Raw genomic sequence first — 21,396 nt, forward strand, 5'->3', positions numbered from 1 at the left:
TGTGTCGTTAATGAACAATTACGAGGGTGCGCTGAAAGTTTTTAAGTGATATCGAAAATCGATTACTCCTTCTCGAGATCTCTTAGACTTTTAATTTTCTAGTAATAATGATAATAATCGATTTTGTAATAGCGACATAAATAATCGATGACAGTAATCGATTTTTCAAAACCGCTTAGAAAATTTCCATCCGTTCTGTATTTTTTAAATATAAAAATAATGACTCCATGAAAGAATACATATTTGATTCTTTCTGCCCCAGTTTACGCAGGAACTCGAAGTGATATCCGAGATAATGTATACGTTGGTATCGTTCTTAATGAGATAATCTCATATACATGTTTTTTCAGACCCAAGGCAATGGTCGGAAGCAGCTGTCGCCCACTGGTTGCATTGGGCTATCGGTGAATTTTCGTTGGAGGGTGTGGCCATGCAACCCTGGCAGCACATGACCGGAAAACAGATTTGCGCTATGGGAAAGGAATCCTTTTTAGCACGTGCCCCGGCCTTCATGGGTGACATTCTATGGGAACACCTCGAAATACTTCAGAAAGGTGCGTAATTTTTCTCTTTTTATTTATTTTTTCCCTTCTTTTTTCTTTTCTTTTCTTTTCTTTTCTTTTCTTTTCTTGTCTTTTTGGTATGAATACACTCGTACACTTGTTTCTTTGTATACTCTTTTTACAGTCGAACGAGTTAATCAATGATCGACGAGTTGAATAATTGAATACATTGACTAACTTCTCCGTAGATTATCCGCGAGAAGGGTGAAAACGTGTAAAGAAGAAAAAAGAACAAAAGTGTCGAGAAAAGTGTACACGTCTATAAGTATACTCATCTGCGATGGAAATGGCGATGGTCATTAGACTTGTTTTTTTAAGACTCTTTTATAATCGGTACAAAAAATTTCGTGTCTACGAAAAAGTTAGTCAACGATCGACACGCCCGTACATTGATTAATATATCCGTAGATTCGTAACTTCCACTGAAAGGGTGGGAACGTGTAAAGGAAGATTAAAGAAAACAGAATATCGAGAAAAACGAAGACACACACATACACGAACACACTCTTCTGCGACGGAAATAGATCGTCATTGCACCTGTTTTTTCAAACCACTTTTATAATCGATATAACAAAAAAAGAAAGAAAAAAAATCAGTCAATGATTGACGCGCTCGTACATTGATTAATTTATCCATAGACACGTAATCACTAAACGAAAAGGGTGAGAACGTGTAAAAAAAAAAAAAAAAAAAAAAATACTACGTAAGAAAAAGTTCGTATAGTACGTACTTAGGTGGTACGGTGCAGATCGATGTAGATAGACGGATCGTTAGATATAGTAGTCCTGCAGGAGCAGCAGGATCGGTAAAAACAGATCGAATTTCCGTAAAATCGCAATATCACGGCAGGTACGCGGACAAATGATGAAGGGGAAGGACAAAGGACAATGACGAAGGGGAAGTAATAGTAGTAGTAGTAGTAGTAGTACTAGTAGTAGTAGTAGTAGTAGTAGTAGTAGTAGTAGTAGTAGTAGTAGTAGTAGTAGTAGTAGTAGTAGTAGTATTTGTAGTAGTAGTTGTAGTAATAATAATGGTGATGGTGGTGGTACCTTCCTCCTCCACTTCATCCTACGTACATTGAATCGACGTTAAGAGTTTTTATTCGAACGAAGGAGAGAATAGGAAGGGAGAAAGAAGTACTACGAGACGAGGAAGAAGAAGAAGAAGGAAAAAAGAAAGAGAGAGAGAGAGAGAGAGAGAAAAGTTTTCGGTATAGAAATTCTTATTCCGGATATCCTGCAACCAACAGAATAGCCCCGTGCCAATGTCTCGGCCACTTAGGTGCTTTTACAAGCCGGCGATTGAATACCTAAGGGATCCACTCGAGTTTCGATCTCTCTAGATCTATCTATCCGGTGATAGGAAATGAAAACGAAAACGAAAACGAAATGGAAAACGAGAACTTTTGAATGTTTTTCATCGACAAGACATTTCTATAGATCTCGATTTATATGTTCTTATTAGCGAGACGATCGTTTTAAACTTTTCTTTCGTTTTCTTTTTTTTCTTTTCTCTTTTTTTTTTTTTTTTTTTTTTTTTTTTATAAATGTTTCTCTCCCGATTCGTTCGTCAAGAATAATTAATTATTCTACGTCGAGAGAGCATCTAAATCGATCGAAAATAAAAGGAAGAAAGGAGAAAAAAAACTATGGGATCGAAAGGAGGACAGGAAGCGGAGCTTCATCCATGATTTAACTTCCATCGAGCGAACTCCCATACTTCCTTATCGATTAATTCGCGTTTCTCTATTCGTCATGCTAGAAAATTGACGTAGCCTGTCGTTCCTGCGTGTTTCATTTCTTTCCTTTCTTTTCTTTCTTTCTTTCTTTCTTTCTTTCTTTCTATCTTTTTTTTTTTTTCAAATTTAACATATGTACATACATTCGATGTCTATACAACCGAATACCTATATACAATTAAAATCAAATGTCATACGTAAACGTGCCTATGTTCTCACGTATGTTCATCGTCATCGTCATCGTCATCTTCATTATCATCATCATTATCATCATCATCATTATCATCTTCCACGATCATTTAGATCCTCGCAAATGATCTATATGACGACGGAGGTAATAAAGTGTTTATTCTAGCACGTTATTATACATACAACGCCGTGACATACGCCGAGCAGCGTGGGTAATCGCTTTGATTCCATGAACGAGAACGGATATTAGGAAACGTTGTTGCGCCTGCAAAGTGAAAAAAAAGAAGAGAAGAAAAAAAAGAAAAAAAAAAGGAAAAAAAAAAAGTAGAAACTGAAAAGCTGCATCCTCCTCCTATTTGTGGCAAGCACGATCGAGTCACGGTGAAACTTAGTTACTTGCTCCGCGCTGACCGGAGCGATCTGCGCGGTAGATCATCGCGTTGTTGTTGCCTCGCTTTCTTTCAATTTGTCCTATTGTTGTACCGGGCCATTGCGAAATTACCTAGCTAAGACTCTATGCGTTTAGAAAATATAGATACATATATATATATATATATATATATCCTTGCAGCATAAAATGCATCTTCGTTTTATATTTCCTTTTCATGATTTCACGTTAAAAAAAAATGCTTCTTTTATAAGTACTAACAATCGTTGGATCGTGGAAAGTTTTCAAAAGCAGGATAATTAATCTGCTTCTATCACGAGCATGTTCCATTTTGTGGTCATAATTGCGTCGCATATATAACGCTATCAGCCATAGATAAAAGCTCGTTTCTCGGTCTGATTGCCTTTCGTCCGACGTTACACGAATCCTCGTCTCGAACGGATCGTTCGACTTGTTTCTTTTTTAATAATATATATTAAAATGAAATTAATATCATTTACTTGTTATTTCGATTTGATTGATTAATCATCGCGATGATCATTCGTAGAGAATAAATATATCGAAGTTCTTACATTATCATAGTTAAGGATCTATTTATTAGGTGGTAATAAGAAAAGAAAAATGGATGCTGAAGATCGAAGAAAAAATAATTCATTCGGGATTCATTCGTTTTGAAATTAATTTTAAATTCAGATGTCGATGCTGAAAAGGCCTCACTGGAGAACACTACGGCGAGCAACTTGTACGAGAGCGTATGCGTCCCAGATTTAGGTGATTTTTTGGGATACCAGGATTCGTCTGGTCATCAGGAACACAAGAGTCCAGCTACGACACCAGCTAGTTCTAACAGCACTAACTCGTCCGGCCAAACGCATGGTCCTACCACTCAGGCAACAGCCCCTACGCAACAGCCATCGTCCGGCGCCGTTTCGTTGGCCTCGAGACAATATCATAACGATGGTAAGTCGATAGATCGATTTATCAAATTTGAATGATCCTTACGTTAAAGCGTCCCTAAACTACGTAATTAAAATTATTATGGTCATTTTTCTTTTTTTCTTTCTTTTTCCTTTTTTTCCCTTTTCTTTCTTTTTTTTTTTTTAATTAATATAACGATCGATTCGTCGGACGAAGGATGATGAATGAAACGTTTTCCTTTTATTCTGATAGAATTAACTCTCTCGAACTTAAGAACGAAGTTGCCGCCATGTTACGTCAGGCTAAGTGATAGGATCTCTCATTAGCATCGTCTGCCGTCACTCACGCCTTCTACTTCTTGTACTTCTTCTTCTTCTTCTTCTTCTTCTTCTTCTTCTTGTACTTCTTCTTCTTCTTCTTCATCTTTCGCAGATAGTATTGCATACATGCCATCAAGTCCTGCGAAATATCTCATATTTTCATTCTTTTTTCTTTTTTTCTTTTTCTTCAAATCGATCGAGACCACGATTATTAATATTTGTATAGATTTTCCTCGATCGATTCGTTCGTTCTTTGAAGATATACAATTTTTTTTTCTTTAAATTACATATGTACCTTTAATGTATATATACCCATCTACCCACACACACACGTATATATACATATATATATATATATATATATATATATATATATATATATATATATATATATACGTACGTTTAGGACACGTGTTAGGAATAGAAACCAGTTAAAGTGTAAAAACGTTCTTTTATCAATGAAAACGAAAAATGGGAAGAAGACGTGATAAATAAGAAGAGAAAAAAGAGAGGAAAAAAAGAAAAAGGAAATAGTAGCAACGAATAAAAGAGACGAAAGTCGAACGAAATAGAATGGAATGGCACGGAATGATGGAGAAGATTATAAAGCGAGTCTCTTCTGCGCTAGCTAGCAGGCCAACAATTATCTAGTCTCTACTCTAGGGGGGCCTTACGTCATTGCAACAGTGACCGTGGCTGAACGAGGGAAAGTCGGAGCGTGCGAGTAGCCCTCCTCCACCTCCTCCTCGTCCCTCTTCTCCCTCTCACACCCTCCCCTCCTTCTCCTTCGTCTCTGCTCGTTCACTATTTGCACGCTTCACCGCGGACGATGAAGAAGACGATTCGCGAGTTACTCCAAACCTACTTTGTTTCGGCTCAACTCGATTTCTCATTCTCTCAGAAAAATTATGATATTTTTTTACAGTCGACTATCTAAAACTTGTATACTTGATAAATAAATATTAAATGGATGATATCATTTGCGATATGAAAGAATGTATAAATAGGAAAGAACAAATATAGAAATCTTGTTTTTTTTTTTTTTTCTTTTTAAATAATTGACAAATTTCAAGTTAAATGGACGATGCACGATTTGGCGTCATGATCAATCGGATATTGTCGTAGAGCAATGAATAAAAGAAAGAAAAGCGACGAAGAGAAATGTTTTTGTTAAATAATTGATACTAATTCAAGTTAAATATGTGCGCGATTAGAATCCTAATTAATCGCATTAATATTTCGGTATCTAATTAATAATTGAATAGTTAATAATGTGTCGTTGGACGATTTCACGGCCATTCGAAAAGATAATCATGTTGAAAAAGAACACCGACGTGCTGCTGTTGGTGGTGAGGAAGAAAAAGAGAAAGATAGACGAGAACGAGAAAGAGAGAGGGAGAGAGAGAGAGGGAATGATCAGAATGCTGCGTGGCCCATCGTGGTTAGTTAAAACGCGGTGGTTGCTTAACAAATAATCATTGTACTCGTCGGTACGATTGACTAAGCTTTCCCATAAAGGTACCAATGGCGTCACAATGATACGTCGATCCTTTTTTGGTTAGCGGACCGACGTCGTTCTTTTAGAGCCTAAGGCAATGGTTTTCAAAGCGATATTATCGATTAATAAATTAAATCATCGATGTCTTTTTAACGCCGATTAAAAAAAAAAAAAAAAAAAGAAAAAAGCGAGATCGTCGAAAGATTATAAATAACGAATAATTGTCATATAGATATAATCATTCTAAATTAAACATTTGAAACGATTCGATGTATTATTTCAAGTTAAAGAAGAAGCAAATCGTAGGTATGTATTAACGAATCTAAAAGTCAGCTATAACGAAATAAATGCTAACGCAAAGAGACAAATTATAGACTATTATATTCGTATAAAAAAAAATTGAACAGTGGCGTTGAGAGAGAAGAGTAGGAGGGATGATGGAGGAGGAGGAGGAGGAGGAGGAGGAGGAGGTAGGTCGTAATAGGGGGAGGGTTTGTCGCAAAAGTTTGAAAACCACTGGCCCTCGAGAAATCAATTTTGCACGCACACGACATAGAAAGAAGGAATCGCCTTTGTCGTGTAGCGTCTCCGAATGCCAGCAAGTTTTAATTTATACACACGATATACACGGGCGCGCACGCGTGAGTTTTTCTCCGTGTGTGCGCCATCGTTTGTGGGTCCGTGCACGTGCGACGCGACGCATGTACGTGACGCGAAGCAACGAACGTTTCTCGTCGTCGTCGTCGTCGCGTCGTGTCGTCCTCATCCTCGTCGTCGTCGTCGTAGTCGTCTTAGTCGTCTTAGTCGTCTTCGGTTTCATCGACTTTACGTTCTTCTCACTAATGAAAAACATCTTACACATCTTTTTTTTCTATTTCTAAAAAAAAAAAAAAAAAAAAAATAATAAAATCGTTTTTCTAAACAATAAATATTACAAACGAATGATTCGATGATATATACTTTTTTGACGATTAATTTATACGAATTAATAACTATTGCTATAACTAATTATTGAACGATGTAAATTGTCTAATCGATTTTTTTTTATATGAATATAAATATTATTTAAAGTGAGATATAAAAATTTCTTTTAGTGCAAGTGAAATAAGGATCGATTCTCTATCGTTTCTTCACACAGAGAAAAGGAGGATCGAAGATAGAAAAAGGTCTTTCTTTCTTTCTTTTTTTTTTTTTCTTTTTTTTTTTAACCAAACGTAAGACGGGAGGCAAAAGGCGTAGGGATAGGAAAGGGACGACGGGGTGGTTGGCGCAGGTTGTATTCATTCGTTCGTTCATTCATACTTCGTACTACAAAGGCTCGAGCTCATTCAGAACTCACGACACGCACACTCACATCTCTCTCTCTCTCTCTCTCTCTCTCTCTCTCTCTCTCTCTCTCTCTCTCTCTCTATCTTTCTATATATGTATTTATTCTTTTCGTCCCTTTTCTTTTTCCTGTGCGTGTTCTTCTCTTCGATATATTCTCTTTCTCCTTTACTCATTCTCGACGTCTTACTTCATTTTAGTCTCTCTCTCTCTCTCTCTCTCTCTCTCTCTCTCTCTCTCTCTCTCTCTCTCTCTCTCTCTCTCTCTCTCTCTCTCCACGTATCTATATCATTGATGTATATATGTACGTACAATATATATATATATATATATATATATATATATATATGTAAAAGAAGAGGTACAACGGGATTGGTTCGCGAGCAAAGGACAAGGCGGGCTGAAGGGCTACGAAAAGGGAGGGTAAAATGAAAGCTCACATTACGACCGGAAGTCGTAGTAGAAGGGAGGTAAAGGGAGGAGCAGTCCTACCCCAATATATTCTCGTAGAGAGCGAGATAGTTTTATAATGTCCTCGAGTGCTCCTCCCTTAATGCATCCCAAAATGCATTCCCCTCTCCTTCTTATAGCACATAGCGAAGGTATTGTTGCTCATTTCAAAGGGAACAGGAGGATCGTCGAGACGCCTAGAACGTATTGAAACTAGCTTCGAAGGAGAAGTGGTTACCGAATCTACGTCGGTTTTACGTCGAACTCGTGCTAGAAATATATTCTCTTTTATATATACATACACGCAATATAATATAACGAGCTTTTTATCATTTATGATTCATGCAAGTTTTTATTTTTTTCCAGTCGTTATATAGATAATAATGAGATAATGATAAACGAAAAAAAGAAAGAGAAAGAGAAAGATAAAGAGAGAAAGAATTATTTAATTATCTGGTTAAAACTTTTCATAAAATAATTATGATCGGTATTACATAGCAAGTAGTAAAAAAAAAAAAAATAAGAAAGAAAGTATTTATAGGGTAAAGAAAAGTTAATACTTGTCAAGATTCATTTCCGAGGCCTACTAAAGTCTGATCGAGCGAAACTAACGTAAGATGATCGAGCGTGTGTAAAGATAAAGGGCTTCTCAAAATAGGGCTTACTTTCTCTCATTAAGTTTGGAATCAATGTATCAAGCTATGTAAAACATTTACAACGAAGGTTCCTCCTTATTTTACATAGATATACAAAGAGAGAGAGAAAGAGAGAGAGAGAGATTGTACAGAGAGGGTACTTCTCGCAAGTCCCATCGTCGCTATCGCCACCGACGGACTCTCTCTCTCTCTCTCTCTCTCTCTCTCTCTCTCTATGAAAGCAAGGCACGAGGCTGAGGCGTAAGGGAGCGAGCACTTCCGGTCCCCTCTACATCACGTGCGAGCCGCCGAACAGAGAAACCCCCGTTCCCTCGTCCCTCTTTACATCCGGCCTACGTCTCTCTCTCTCTCTCTCTTTCTCTCTCTTTTTCTCTCTTCCACCTCTCCCAACAGCTACGACTCCCTCTCAAAAATAGGCTAGAAGGGCCCCTTCTCATAGCGGTCGTTTCGTCGATGGACGGGAAAAGACGTGCCTAAGCTCTATATTAGTTCTACCCAAAAACGTGACCTTCTTCTTCTTCTTCTTCTTGTCCTTTTTCCTTTCTTTTTGTTTTTTTTTTTATTTTCATACATTATACACGTACATAGGTACTTACTTCGTTACTAATGCAATTTGGAACTATATAAAATTTAATTTCATCGATGTAATCCCTACTTCGATCATCCCTTTTCGAATATCCATACATTTTCCCCTCTTTTACGTCCTTTATTTCAAACCATTCAAATCAAAACTCTTTAATCTTACGTAAATTCTCTTACGAAATTCGTAAAGGAAGACCGATGTTAGAAAGACGGATTAGAAATAGAATAGAACCATTTATATCGGTAGTCTTTTTCCTTCTTTTCTTTTGGAATTTTTTCATATTCGATGTAGATTTAAGGGAAATTTTTGGGAATTAGTTTACACGTGGAGCAGGTGGTTGAAAATTTCTTCTAACTTTTCCAACGACTACGACGAAACGAATTACCTCCACCTTTCGAGAGGGTGGGAGAGAGGTAGCGAGGGATCTTCTCTCTCTCTTTCTCTCTCTGTCTGTCTCTCTCTCTCTCTCTCTCTTTCACTGTTTTTTCTCCCACCATACGCAACTATTCCCCTCTTTCTATACAGCGAGAGACTCACTCGGAAGAAAACGCGGCGCGCAGCTGATAGCAGAACGTGCGTTGATGGTGGGGGTAGAAACGTTGTTGAGAGAGGGGAGGCCCTCTCAAAGGGAAGGGAAAGAGGAAGGAGCTAGCAGGCGGAGAGCGAAAGAGCGGAAACGGTAGGCCGCTTCGTCGCAGTGACACGCGCGCTCACGTCAAGTGGAGGACGCACGCGAGAGGAACCCTCTAAGGAAGAGTGCCTCTTCTCTTTTTTTTCTCTCTTTCTCTCTTTTTCTCTCTCTCTTTTTCTCTCTTTCTTGATGCCCATCTCTCTCTCTTTCTCTCCCTCTCTCTCTTTCTCTCTCTGTCTCTCTTTCTCTATTTCGCTCTCTCGACTTTTATTTTTCGAATGTTCGTCGTCGTTGAGAAAAATGAACGATTAAAATCGTTAGAGATGTTCGTGATCGAAGGAAAGTAGAAGAAAGTGTGCGTACGATTTGATAGTGTATCGTTTCGCGCGATTAGTGTGTCGATTAAAAAACAAGATAGAAACAAGACCGAGAAAAAACTCAAGAAGAAATATCAGTGTAAAAGAAATTTGGGAATAGAAGTGAAGATCTATTTTATGTTATTACTTTTTCTATTTCGATATTGATTCTCGATATCGATTTCGATTCGTTCGATTCTGTCGTAAAATCCTCTTCGGAGGAGGCACACCTGTTGCGCGATCTAGCGTCGTGGCGCGCGCAGCTGGTGCACCGGGTGCGCTGCACCGGCGTTGCACCGGTCGAGCCTTCCAAGGATTACTTTTGCTTCTTCTCCTTTAAAAACTAGAAAAGAAGAAGTAGGACAAACGTGAATGAAGATATATATCGAAGGTAGGAAGCGTCGATCTTAAAAAAAAAAAAAAAAAAAAAAAAAGAAAAGAAAAGAGAGAAGCAAAAGAAAAGCGTGCAAAGTGTACTACAAACTAAAAGGGAACCAAGTGCAAGAACGTAAAGCTCGTCGCATATAGCTTCGAAGATTTTGGATACTCTCATAAGAATGCTATAAAAGAGTATACCTATGAAAAGGATCTCCGAAAAGAAAAAGACCTGTCAATCTTGTTTAATCTTGTATGCTGCTGAGTATGCTGTTTGAACTATCGATTAATAATCACCTTCTTTTAAAAAAAAGGGAGGAAAGAGAGGTGAAATTCAAACGACTCGTAATACAACAGATAAAGAGAAGTTTCAAAAGTTTCGTTCGGTCGTCCATTGTGCGGTGAAAAGAAATCGCGCGTTAAAAGCGCGAATGCTCGTCGAAGAGGTGTCGTGGTTAAGCTTGGAGTTGTCAGAGAGCCGTGTCGTGGGCTGCCCGGCAGGTTGCCGCCGCCGGCAGGACGGCCGTCACGGCGAGCATCGAGAGGATCGCGACGGGTTCGCGAACTTCAGGCCAGGCGCCGCCGCCGCCGCCGCCGCCGCCACCGCTACCGCCACCGCCACTGCTGCCGTTGCCGCCGCCGGCCATCGTCGTCGGCAATTATACGACGACGAACGGGAACATCCTAGAGACGAGCCAACAAACGCCGAGTGCGGTAGCCTCGGCAACATCCTCGGAGATGGTTCTTCATATGCTAGATACCCTGATGACGGGACACGAACCCTTTTATGCCGATTATCCTTCCTATCAGGAAGCTGATCCACTTACTCATACTCAACATCAACATACTCATCATCCACATCATCACCAACAACAACACCAGCAACAGCAACAACAACAGCAACAACAGGATGGATTACATCGGAACGCGATCTCATTGAATACTACTACTCATACACCAGGTTAGAGAGAAATCGTTTGTCTTTCATCGATCGATGATTTCTAAGGAATTTCTTCGCGATATACAATAAGGTTTCATTCTCGTTCGTGTATATGTATGTATATATGTACATACGTAGGTATCTTCAAAAATATGTTTCTATTTTAGAATGCACGTTAACAAATTGAATAATCTTATGAGTTATTTAGAATGAATTATGAAGTCACTGAATCCATAGATAACAAGTTATGAGATGTGAAGATTCTGTATATTTGTTATTTCTAATAATTAAAAGTAGATTCCCGATAGATTCGTATAATGCATTTCGATGAATGAATATCAATTTACTAAATGGAATGGTACTTTTGACAGAAATTATTATCAGTTACGTGAGTCAAATTGTTCTCGTGACGCTCGAGGACACGAAACAATGATTACGTTTAATTTCCACAAAGCATATTCGATACGAGTTTTAGTTTTAGCATTGAGTAGGTAAGGTAATATCGAATATCCCTTTTCTTCTCAATCATATCTTTAAATAATTCTTTTCATTTTTCAAAAGTCAGAGAGAGGAAACAATCGAATTACATTTTGCAATTCGTAAAAGATGATGATCTATTAGGATCGTTGTTGAAGTTCTTTGAAACGACAGAATTCGAATACGAGTTCATTTTCGATTATTTTCGATGTGTACCGACAATAGCTCGTAACAAAACAATATAACATATTTTTAATGTCTAAATGTGTTTATACGCAATGCACATAGATTGCCGCATAAGGTGCGGCTCTCGTTGACTTGGCAATAAAATCTACCAAGCAAGGTCAGAATTACACGCTTCGTAGAGCAGGAGATTTCAGACCGTAGTCTGTTCTATGTAGCTTATCCATCTGTAACGAGAAGAAACGAGGAAGAGTAAGAAAAAAAAAAATAAAAAACAAAAAAGAGAGAGAGAGAGAGAAATGGAAATGGAAAATCTTTGAAGCAAATTGATTATTTTAAATACGTAAAAAAAAAAAAGGAAAAAGAAAAAAAAACCCACGAAACATGTTCATATGATCAGACATGATTATAAAGGAATTAGAATAACTTCCAGCTATAATGTGTGTGTGTGTGTGTGTGTACCTGCGAGAAAAGAATGAAACCTATAAAATCAAATAATTTAAAATGAAGGCCAATAACATACACCATAATTCTAATTTAACTTCGAATTAAACGTTCCTTACAATCTTTCGACGATATAAAGATATTAAAATATTAAAGTTGAAAGTTATAAAAGAAACAGAACGAAAAAAACAAAACAAAAAAAGAGAAATCTAGAAAAGAACATTGAATATATAAACTCATAGGTTTTTCTTGGTCTTGTTAGTGCGTTCTCCCTACTAACAAATGCGACTCGGGCGAATACATTTTAATTTAGCGCAGTGGCGCGTACGCACACGAATTAAAAAGAAAGGCATATGTAACACGGATATACATAGAGAGCGCGATAAAGGTAGATTGTGGGAGAGTTCGCAGGTCAGCGGTCTACCGAACAATGCGCGATTTCGTTGCCGTCGAGGACGACGTTTTTTATGAGCGCATCGCACAATCGCCTGGCTTCAACACGCACACGTTACACGCACTAGTACACGCACATATACTTTTACGAGGTACCTATGTATATATGTTTTTAAGGCTCCAATGAGTTTCGAGTTCAATGCATGTCTGACCTAACGAGTCTCTTTTTCTCTCTCTTTTTCTATCTCTTTCTCTTTCTCTCTTTTTATTATTACTATCTATTTTTTTGAAGTTAATGAATATATATATTTATATATGTATATATATGTATATATATGTATATATAGGAACAATGTTGAAATGGATTTTTATCTGCATCGTATAATTCAACGAATCAATCGGATTATACCATCATTTAAATTCCATGCGATATTGTGTGTATCATCTGATTGAACCTTTTTTCTAGAAATAATGATCCAGGAAGAATTTTCTTAACGACTTATCGTTAGAATATTTTACTTCTACATCGTAATAATCACGTTTATAAATATGTTCTATCATTAATAAAACGTATGATTTACGCAATCTATACGATATAAGAATGATCAAGGATTACAATTATTTCTTTGTAACTGTAACGATTTCCTAATTTTATATGTAAAAATTGCGAACGCAAACGATTCGCTTGAGATTCGTCGTTTGAGATTAAAAATGAAATAAGGATACTGTTTGATCAGAGACGTCAAAGAAACGATAAAGATTAGCTGTTAAAGTCGGTATCGATCAAAGACAAAATGAAATTTAAAGTAGTCGAATCAGCTTTAGTAACCTTAACGACCTTAACAGCAGCAGCAACAGCAACAGCAGCAGCAGCAGCAACAGCAGCAGCAGTTACAGAAGCAATACAGCAGCTGTGCACTCCGAAGCCAAGAGCCGTGTTTCATTCGATTTGGCGCGTGCCACGTTAGCCCTCCGTTCCGTCCTCCTCGTTTCCTACGCTCGTTTTCGTTAAGAAGTCGCCGGCATCGGGCAAACTCTCTTTCGGGCCTATGTTGCCGGCCGGCACCTGTTCCACAGCTGATGCGTGCCTGCTATGCGGCTGCTAAACGACTGCTGTGCCTGTTACTGTCGCTCTTACTTACTTACTCTTACTATACTCTTTCTCTCTTTCTCTGTGTGTGTGTGTCTCTTTTCTTCTTTCTTTCTTTCTCCCTTGGTTCTCTTCATGAGAGAGCATGATCGAGTGCACGTGCCTGATCAATTTCTTTTCCCTCGTCTCATTTATGTCAGCTGGGAATCGAGTTAATTCAAATTAATATCATGTAAAACTTGATATCTTTGGTCAATTAGCAAAGTGTTTATTTAATTTATCTCTTCGATTTAACATTCCTTTTCGGATTTACGTTGATGAAATCGTAGTATGAAAGAGAAATTTCTCAAGTATTCTCTCTTTCTTTCTTTCTTTCTTTCTTTCTTTTTTTCTTTCTATCTCTTATGCAGATCCCAACTAAAAACTTAGAAAAGAAATTCCTTCTCTTTAATCTATAGACGTAACCGCCGAAGAAAGGCGGCCGAGGCGCGAAGCCGAAAACGTGAGTCGAAGGGAGAAAAAGCGAGCGCGAGAAAAGGGTGCGTGTGAGTGAGGGACGTCGTGAGGGCCGACTGTGAGGGCCGCCGTGAGGGCCGACGTCGACCTGCACTCCCACGCTCCCTGTGTGAAGCGACATGGGGTGCGAGCTGCAGTTACGCGCGTGGTGGACCCTGCAGGTGTAGGTAGATCGCCCGTATAAAAACGGAACCCGGTGTATTTTATGAGAGCGAAAACCGTCCCCCCCCTCTCTCTCTCTCTCTCTTCGTTGCTTTTCACCTTTGCCATTGTTTTTCGATCTCCGATACGAACATGTCTAAGCTAAGTACGTATGTACTTATATCCATAGTTATGTATATGAACATGTATTCAAGTAGATACATACTTAGAAAGAAAAATTCAACGAGTCTCCATGCCTTGAAAGATCCATTAAAAATAATTATTAACTCTTTCTAAACGATCGAAATGCATTGTTTTTCTTTTCTTCTTTCTTTCTATTCATCATTTCACTAATTTAAAAAAAAAAAAAAAGAGGGGAAAAAAAGAAAGATATGACACATAATGTCATTGTAAAGAGACTAGGGCAGTAAGCATATACGACGATCCTGTAGTACGTATTTATGAGTCTGAACGACTGTCCCTACCACGCGTACTACGACGATGATATAATAAACGGTAGTTGCGCAGTTCCATATGAGACACTACGAAACATATTACGAGGTGTGATGAAAAAGTTCGTTCAATTTCTTTCACTTCTAACGATGTTAATTTATTCGATTAACAAACATTTTTTTTTCTTTCTTTTTTTTCTTTTTCTTTTTTATAAGATTTATACACGATACTGATCTTCTTAATAAAATCTTTCTGATTTAATGGGATGCATTAAGTTTTGTATAAAAAAGATTACGAGAATACGAAAACTATATTTCTAAAACGCTTTTCTGATGATGCGTATTATATTCAATGAGAAGTCCTATTTTGTAAATAAATCAAATGAACAAATAACATAAATATCTCGAATAAATAAAAATCGTACGAACTTTTTGTTCGCAACTCTTTCTCTAATTTATTCCGATACTTGTATTAAGCTGTTAATCAAGGATGCTTTTTTTTTATAGTGAAAAAACGAATTTATTTTCACTATAAAAATAAAATTTAGGTTAGGATGGAAACGGAAAACTTTGGATAAATCAATGAATCGTAAAATGAAGAGCATACTCGACGTATATAATATTTTTTTTTCTGTTTTAATCGGAGTATAAGAAAGTGATTTATTCATGTTTTTATCTCAAGAGAAAATTGAAATCTTTGTGGGGAGTTAATTCGGCATCTCCGGTTAAAAGGTTAACAGTATTCCGAGCGTGTAAATATTCGTAAAAAAAAAAAAGAAAAAAAGAAAAGAAGGAAACTATCGATGTGGAGATAATTAAACGATATTACATATCGACTTTTTCGAACAGCACATCTGCCTTCTCTTTTCTTACACAAGAATTTCGTTTCTTTGTCCACCTGCTCTTTCGTGATATCTTCGTTATATCTCGCCTTTTACCGCCATTGTTAATTTTTTCAAATAAATATGAAAACGTTTGGAAAGTACCTAACCTTAATTGCGTAATGAAAATTCATAAAGACGATATAATAAATAAAAAATATATATATCTATATGTATGTATGTGGGTGTGTGTGTATGTATATATATATATATATATATATATATATATATAATTAGAGGGCGTTTTCAAATACTCGGAAATGCCTCGTGTTCGATGCGTTATCATTGAATAAAAAGAGAGAACAAAATCTAATGAGGAATCAGAGAAGAGGAGAAAATAAAGATGTAAAAATTTTGAAGAGATTGTAGTAATAATAATAGTGGAGAAAGAGAGAGAGAAAAACAGACAGATGGAGAGAGAAAGATAGAGAGAGACAGAGAGAAACAGAGAGAGAGAGAGAGAAAGAGAGAGAGAGAAAGAGCAATGATAACAACGACGACGACATTGTCGTGGGCGAAGCTAATGCAGCCTCCGCATTCGGCGAGAACGGATTTCTCGAAGCGAAGGAAAGGTCGTTGAGAGAATAGGCGGAGTTCGCTCGAGCCAATCAGCGAGATGCGTACCGCCCACGTGTCGCGGTGGTTCCTCCCTACAGACTCCGGAAAGTTTTTCTCTTTCTCTCTCTCTCTCTCTTTCTCTCTCTCTCTCTCTCTTTCTCTCTCTCTTCCTCTTTCTCTCTCTCTAACCTCACTTAAAATTACACATTGTTTTGTACGGAGAATACACTAAAAGTACTTAAAGGCCATTTATTTTATCCCCTTTTACAATCCATTAACACTCTTTTTTAATGACAATATACCTCTATTTCACAAACACATCGTAAAAAATTTGCCTCGTCTTTCTTTTGAATAACGTTGAAGTATATCACGAGCAAATCTGTTTACCGATTTACAAACATCATATCGCAATTCATACAATTATCGAGAATCTTTCTAATATATAAATGAAGATTAAATTTACACTTAACTTATCGTTTACTTTTATAGGAGGTTATGCTCATCTACGCAGTCCCGTGTGTCAGGACGAAACTCAAAGGGAAGAAACTTCGCCACCACCTCACAGCCATAGTACACAACCTCCGAATTCTCATTCCAGTACACCGACGGGGAATAACAACAATAATAATAACAATAACGCGAATAATGCTTATATACACCTACGCAATTTAAGTGAATTGAAAACGGAATGTGAGTATTAGTCTACGACTTGTAAACTGGCGCCATCTGTAATATAACAAATCATAATATTAAACACGTTACTTTTCATATCGCGGATTTATATATTAGAAATAAATTATATATATATATATATATGTATGTATATATAATATATATATATATATTCGTATTAAAGTTGAAGCGATTTGTTCGAAATATTCGATAGAAAAGTAATAAGAAATAAAAGATTGATTTGATTTCGCGCAATTTTTTTAGCGAACTATAGCAGCCACCATATAGCGGCGGAACACTTACAAGGAGGAGCCGGCGGATTGGCCAGTGGCGGTGATCTCGGTGCAACGGGGACCAATGAGAGCGAACTTAGGGTTAGCAATACTGGCACGACGGAAGAGTACATTACACCCGCTCATTATTCTGGATATGACGAGGCCTCTGATTATCACGGTCTATCGCAGGATCATCAAACTCCTCATACCTACAATCTGGATAGTTCGCCAGAATTTTACAGTACCAGTGGTATTCACCTCGAAGCGAAATATCAGCCATCGCCGTTCAAAAATTATCCTCGAGGTACGAACGAATCGATTTCGAATATCGACCGTAGTCAACAAAACTGATGAACTTCATTAAAATACAAGAATTAGAATTCGAGTATATAAAAAATATTCAATTTATATATATATATATATATATATATATATATATATATATACACATAATATATCTACGTTGATATAATATCTAAACGAAGAAAGTATTTAAAAATCAAATATAAAGCACGAACATGTCACGTGACAGGTTGATTCGAATTCAAAATTCTAGCGGGAAAATCAAATAATGGAGATAACCTGTTTTGAATTTTAATGAAAGTTATCTAATCGAATTTATATCTATAAATCGATAATCTTGTTCTCTTAGATCTCGTGATTAACTTATTTTTATTTTGCAGCGAGATATCACGAAGGATACAGTGAAAGTGGGGGATACAGTCAATACGATGCGACACCGTTTCAGACGGTTCCTGGAAGTGGAAACACAGCTACTGGAGCTGCTGGTGTTGGCAGTGAACAGTGGGGTGTTGCGCCTATCGGTGAACATCTTTCTCATCATCCAGCGTTCATCGCGAGTCTTGGCTCGAGAGATTCATCCGGTGCTCATCATCCACCTTCCATCGGTAGTAACGCCGATCAAAAGCCTCTCTTACAGAGTGCAATGATCGCAGCTAGTTATACCGGTAAGTATCTACTACACAATACACTATTATATCTAAGACAATTAATACATATTAAACGATATAGAACAACTGAATAGAAATATAGGTGATAATTGTGCAGGTGGTGGTCCATATTTCACAGGTTCAGGACCAATACAACTCTGGCAATTTTTATTGGAACTATTAACCAATAAATCATGTCAGAGTTTTATCTCGTGGACGGGCGACGGTTGGGAATTCAAACTTACGGATCCCGATGAAGTTGCACGACGCTGGGGTGTTCGCAAAAATAAGCCTAAAATGAATTACGAAAAATTGAGCCGCGGTCTCCGATACTATTACGATAAAAATATTATACACAAGACCGCTGGGAAACGTTACGTCTACCGTTTCGTCTGTGACTTACAAAATCTACTGGGGTATGTGTACATCAACATTTTCACATGTCTCGTTATATAACGTCATTGACATAATATATTGTATCAAAGAGAGTAAACATTTTATTACAGATACAGTGCCGAGCAACTCCATGCAATGGTGGACTTGAAACCGGAAAAGAAGGAAGAAGACTGAGCTTTCTATAATGAATGTGTTGTTTTAGGACAATGTTACTGATATAAACGAATATAACTAATTTCTACGGCATCGTGCAAAGAGAGTTTAACGAGGAAAAAAGATAAAGATATAAATAATAAAGAAGAGATAAAGAGCAAACGCACGAGAGTACGAATAAAGTAATAATTGTTAAAATTGCAGAAGATCATTGCTCTGTGTATCCTTTGTTTGAAACGAAATGATGATATCAATTCGGTCGCATGTACCAAAGACAGGGTCTGCATACCATTGGTGCCTAAAGTTTTAATGACTAAATTGTGAGCTTCTTCCTAGGTGATGAATGGATACACCAGGGCAGATTCTGTGTCAGAAACTTTTTGTTAGATCACCTGATGATTTAGAATCGACCAAGTGTGTGTGTGTCTTACCAAAAAAAAAAAAAAAAAAAAAAAGAAAAGAAAAGAAAAGAAAAGAAAAGAAAAGAGAGAAAAAAGAAACGGAAAAATATAAATAATAAAAGAAATAAAAAATAAACGGATAATCGTTGAAAATTGTGGAAGACCATTGTTCTGTGTGTATCCTTTGTTTTAGATGAAACATTAATATCGATTCGGTCGCACGTACCAAAGACAGGGTCTGCATACCATTGGTGCCTAAAGTTAATGACTAATTTGTGAAAATTCTTCTCTAAGTGATTATATCATTTGCCGAAGCGTCATAATTTAGATGATATATTTATAGGAGTATAACTCAATATTTTATACATGTTATATATATGTATATATATGTAATGCGTGCATGTGTGTGCGCGCTCAAGCGCATGTGTGTCTTCTCGTATATATGCATAAATGCATGCAGTCTTACACACGCATACATATATACATACGTACATACGCACGCACACATAGAGTGTCAAGAACTTTCTGATATAATATACGGTGTAACAGTGTAGGAAAATAGTGTGCATGGGAGTCCTCGAATGTGTCTAATGACGTCTGATGAAATACGGACGTCTATCACTTCTTCAGGGCATCTTGAATGCTCTATGTACATACATAAATATGTATAACTCTATGTATACCCGCCCACACACACACATTTATATATAAGCATATATATAAATATATATATATATATATATATATATATAAATTTTCTTCATGTTACATGATTTATAAGCACTACAACATCGTCTATTCGATGCATCTAAATTATTTATATACTTTCATCTTATAACATGTGTGTTATATATCTCGTTAATAGATGACACGATATGTGATTGTTATTATTATAATTTTACTACAATGAACTCCTCCTTTATATATGTTGATGATCAGGCTCTATTAAGATTAATTTTTCACAATATTAATATTTCACAATATTAATTTTTCACGATATTAATATTTACTTATCTTCTAATTAAGTGCTCGACTTGTAGTAGACACAGGAAAGGATCTACATATTTTTTTTTGTTTGCAATAAAGATCGTTACACGATTATCGCGCAATTTCATTAAAAAGAATCTTTTTCTTTTTCTTTTTTTTTTTTCTTTTTTTCTTTTTTTTTTTATAGATAGAAAGATTATGCCGTTTATATGTTACTTTATAAGAATATCTATTATAGAATGTAATTTCCTGTTAATGCAATGAAAGCGATACAGTAAAAGAAAATTTTATAATGCCTTTAATATATTTTTTGAAATGAAATTCTCACTATTATCTTTAATACATATATGATATATATATATATACATACATACACACACGTGTCATAAAAATCTTTATTATTCTACGACGATGTTACTGATACATTTAAAAAATCAGACATAAAGGACAGTGTCTCGCGCCAAATATGTCTGTTTAATTTCAATAGGAACATAGAACCATATATAACGATACATATAATCTTTGTCTGTGTTATAGCATATGCTTTCACATTTGATGTAATTAAAATACTAATATGACCTTATGGTACCTGCAATATCTTTCGCGTATCATCCATAGATAATTTGGAAATTATTATGTATGTACGAACTATTATGATAATTTTGGATATTTTGTTTCATTAAATGTTTTATTATACATTGATAAAATTATATTGAATTAATGTTGTACAGATTATAGTATATGTAAAAGAATGTACGTTAAAAATTGACCACAGTGAAATTACGTATAATTTATAAATATGCTATTTACATTCGGTGATTGGTAAATGAAAAAAAAAAACAAAAAGAAAAAAAAGTTGTTTAAAAGTGATACCATAATGGTTATATTATATCTTGTGTAAGAAAGACGTATGCTCTTATTTCTTATGCACGAAGAACAAACTTGTACATAACGATGAACTATTTATTGTACTTGTTCACTAAATTTTCTTAGTTTTCAATTGACAATAATTTAAGCATAGTGTGTCTATTGTACATTACACTTTTTTAGTATTCTTGAAAGAACACCAATAATAAGACACATGTAAAATAAAAAACTTAATACTGACGAAGGTCACACAATTGAAACGTGCTTTTTTTTAATAAAGCATAACTCACAAATCATAGAAATTAATATGCAGTTTATGAAACATTTTATTTTGGCATAGACATTGAACCAGTTCTTAGAAGACTTCCATTTTTTTATTCAGTTTACTCTTAATGCAATAACTTTAGTTTTTGCTTATTGAGTGTAGAATTTATGTAATATAAACTTTCTAATGGTATCATATTATGTTGATCTCCTCTCTATTATAATGATAATTTTTTACAAATTTACATATAGTAAAAAAAACAAAATTATGCACTGGCTCATAACAATGTTGTTTTCATGACTGATTGGTCTAAAATTTTATGCGAATCTAAATCTTAGTATAATTAACTTACTAGTTGACATGT

At 36.2% G+C, this 21,396-nt stretch overlaps 1 protein-coding gene across 4 annotated transcripts in view; it reads left to right on the forward strand.

The window, feature by feature from the left end:
• Nucleotides 1–21,073, forward strand: part of LOC122634633 (ETS-like protein pointed) — an 82,602-nt gene extending 61,529 nt beyond the window's left edge. For 3 of the 4 annotated variants that reach the window (XM_043823758.1, XM_043823759.1, XM_043823760.1), the window contains 7 exons: nt 351–554; nt 3,572–3,838; nt 16,556–16,756; nt 17,003–17,317; nt 17,697–17,981; nt 18,067–18,379; nt 18,470–21,073. In XM_043823758.1, coding sequence (XP_043679693.1) covers nt 351–554; nt 3,572–3,838; nt 16,556–16,756; nt 17,003–17,317; nt 17,697–17,981; nt 18,067–18,379; nt 18,470–18,533 — 1,649 coding nt within the window. In that variant the 3' untranslated portion in view covers nt 18,534–21,073. The remainder of the gene's footprint in view (nt 1–350; nt 555–3,571; nt 3,839–16,555; nt 16,757–17,002; nt 17,318–17,696; nt 17,982–18,066; nt 18,380–18,469) is intronic. The other variant, XM_043823757.1, reaches the window with a different exon arrangement.
• The last annotated feature ends 323 nt before the right edge of the window (nt 21,074–21,396 follow it).

This window comes from Vespula pensylvanica, chromosome 15 (genome assembly GCF_014466175.1).
Source record: "Vespula pensylvanica isolate Volc-1 chromosome 15, ASM1446617v1, whole genome shotgun sequence".
NCBI classification, from domain to species: Eukaryota; Metazoa; Arthropoda; class Insecta; order Hymenoptera; family Vespidae; genus Vespula; species Vespula pensylvanica.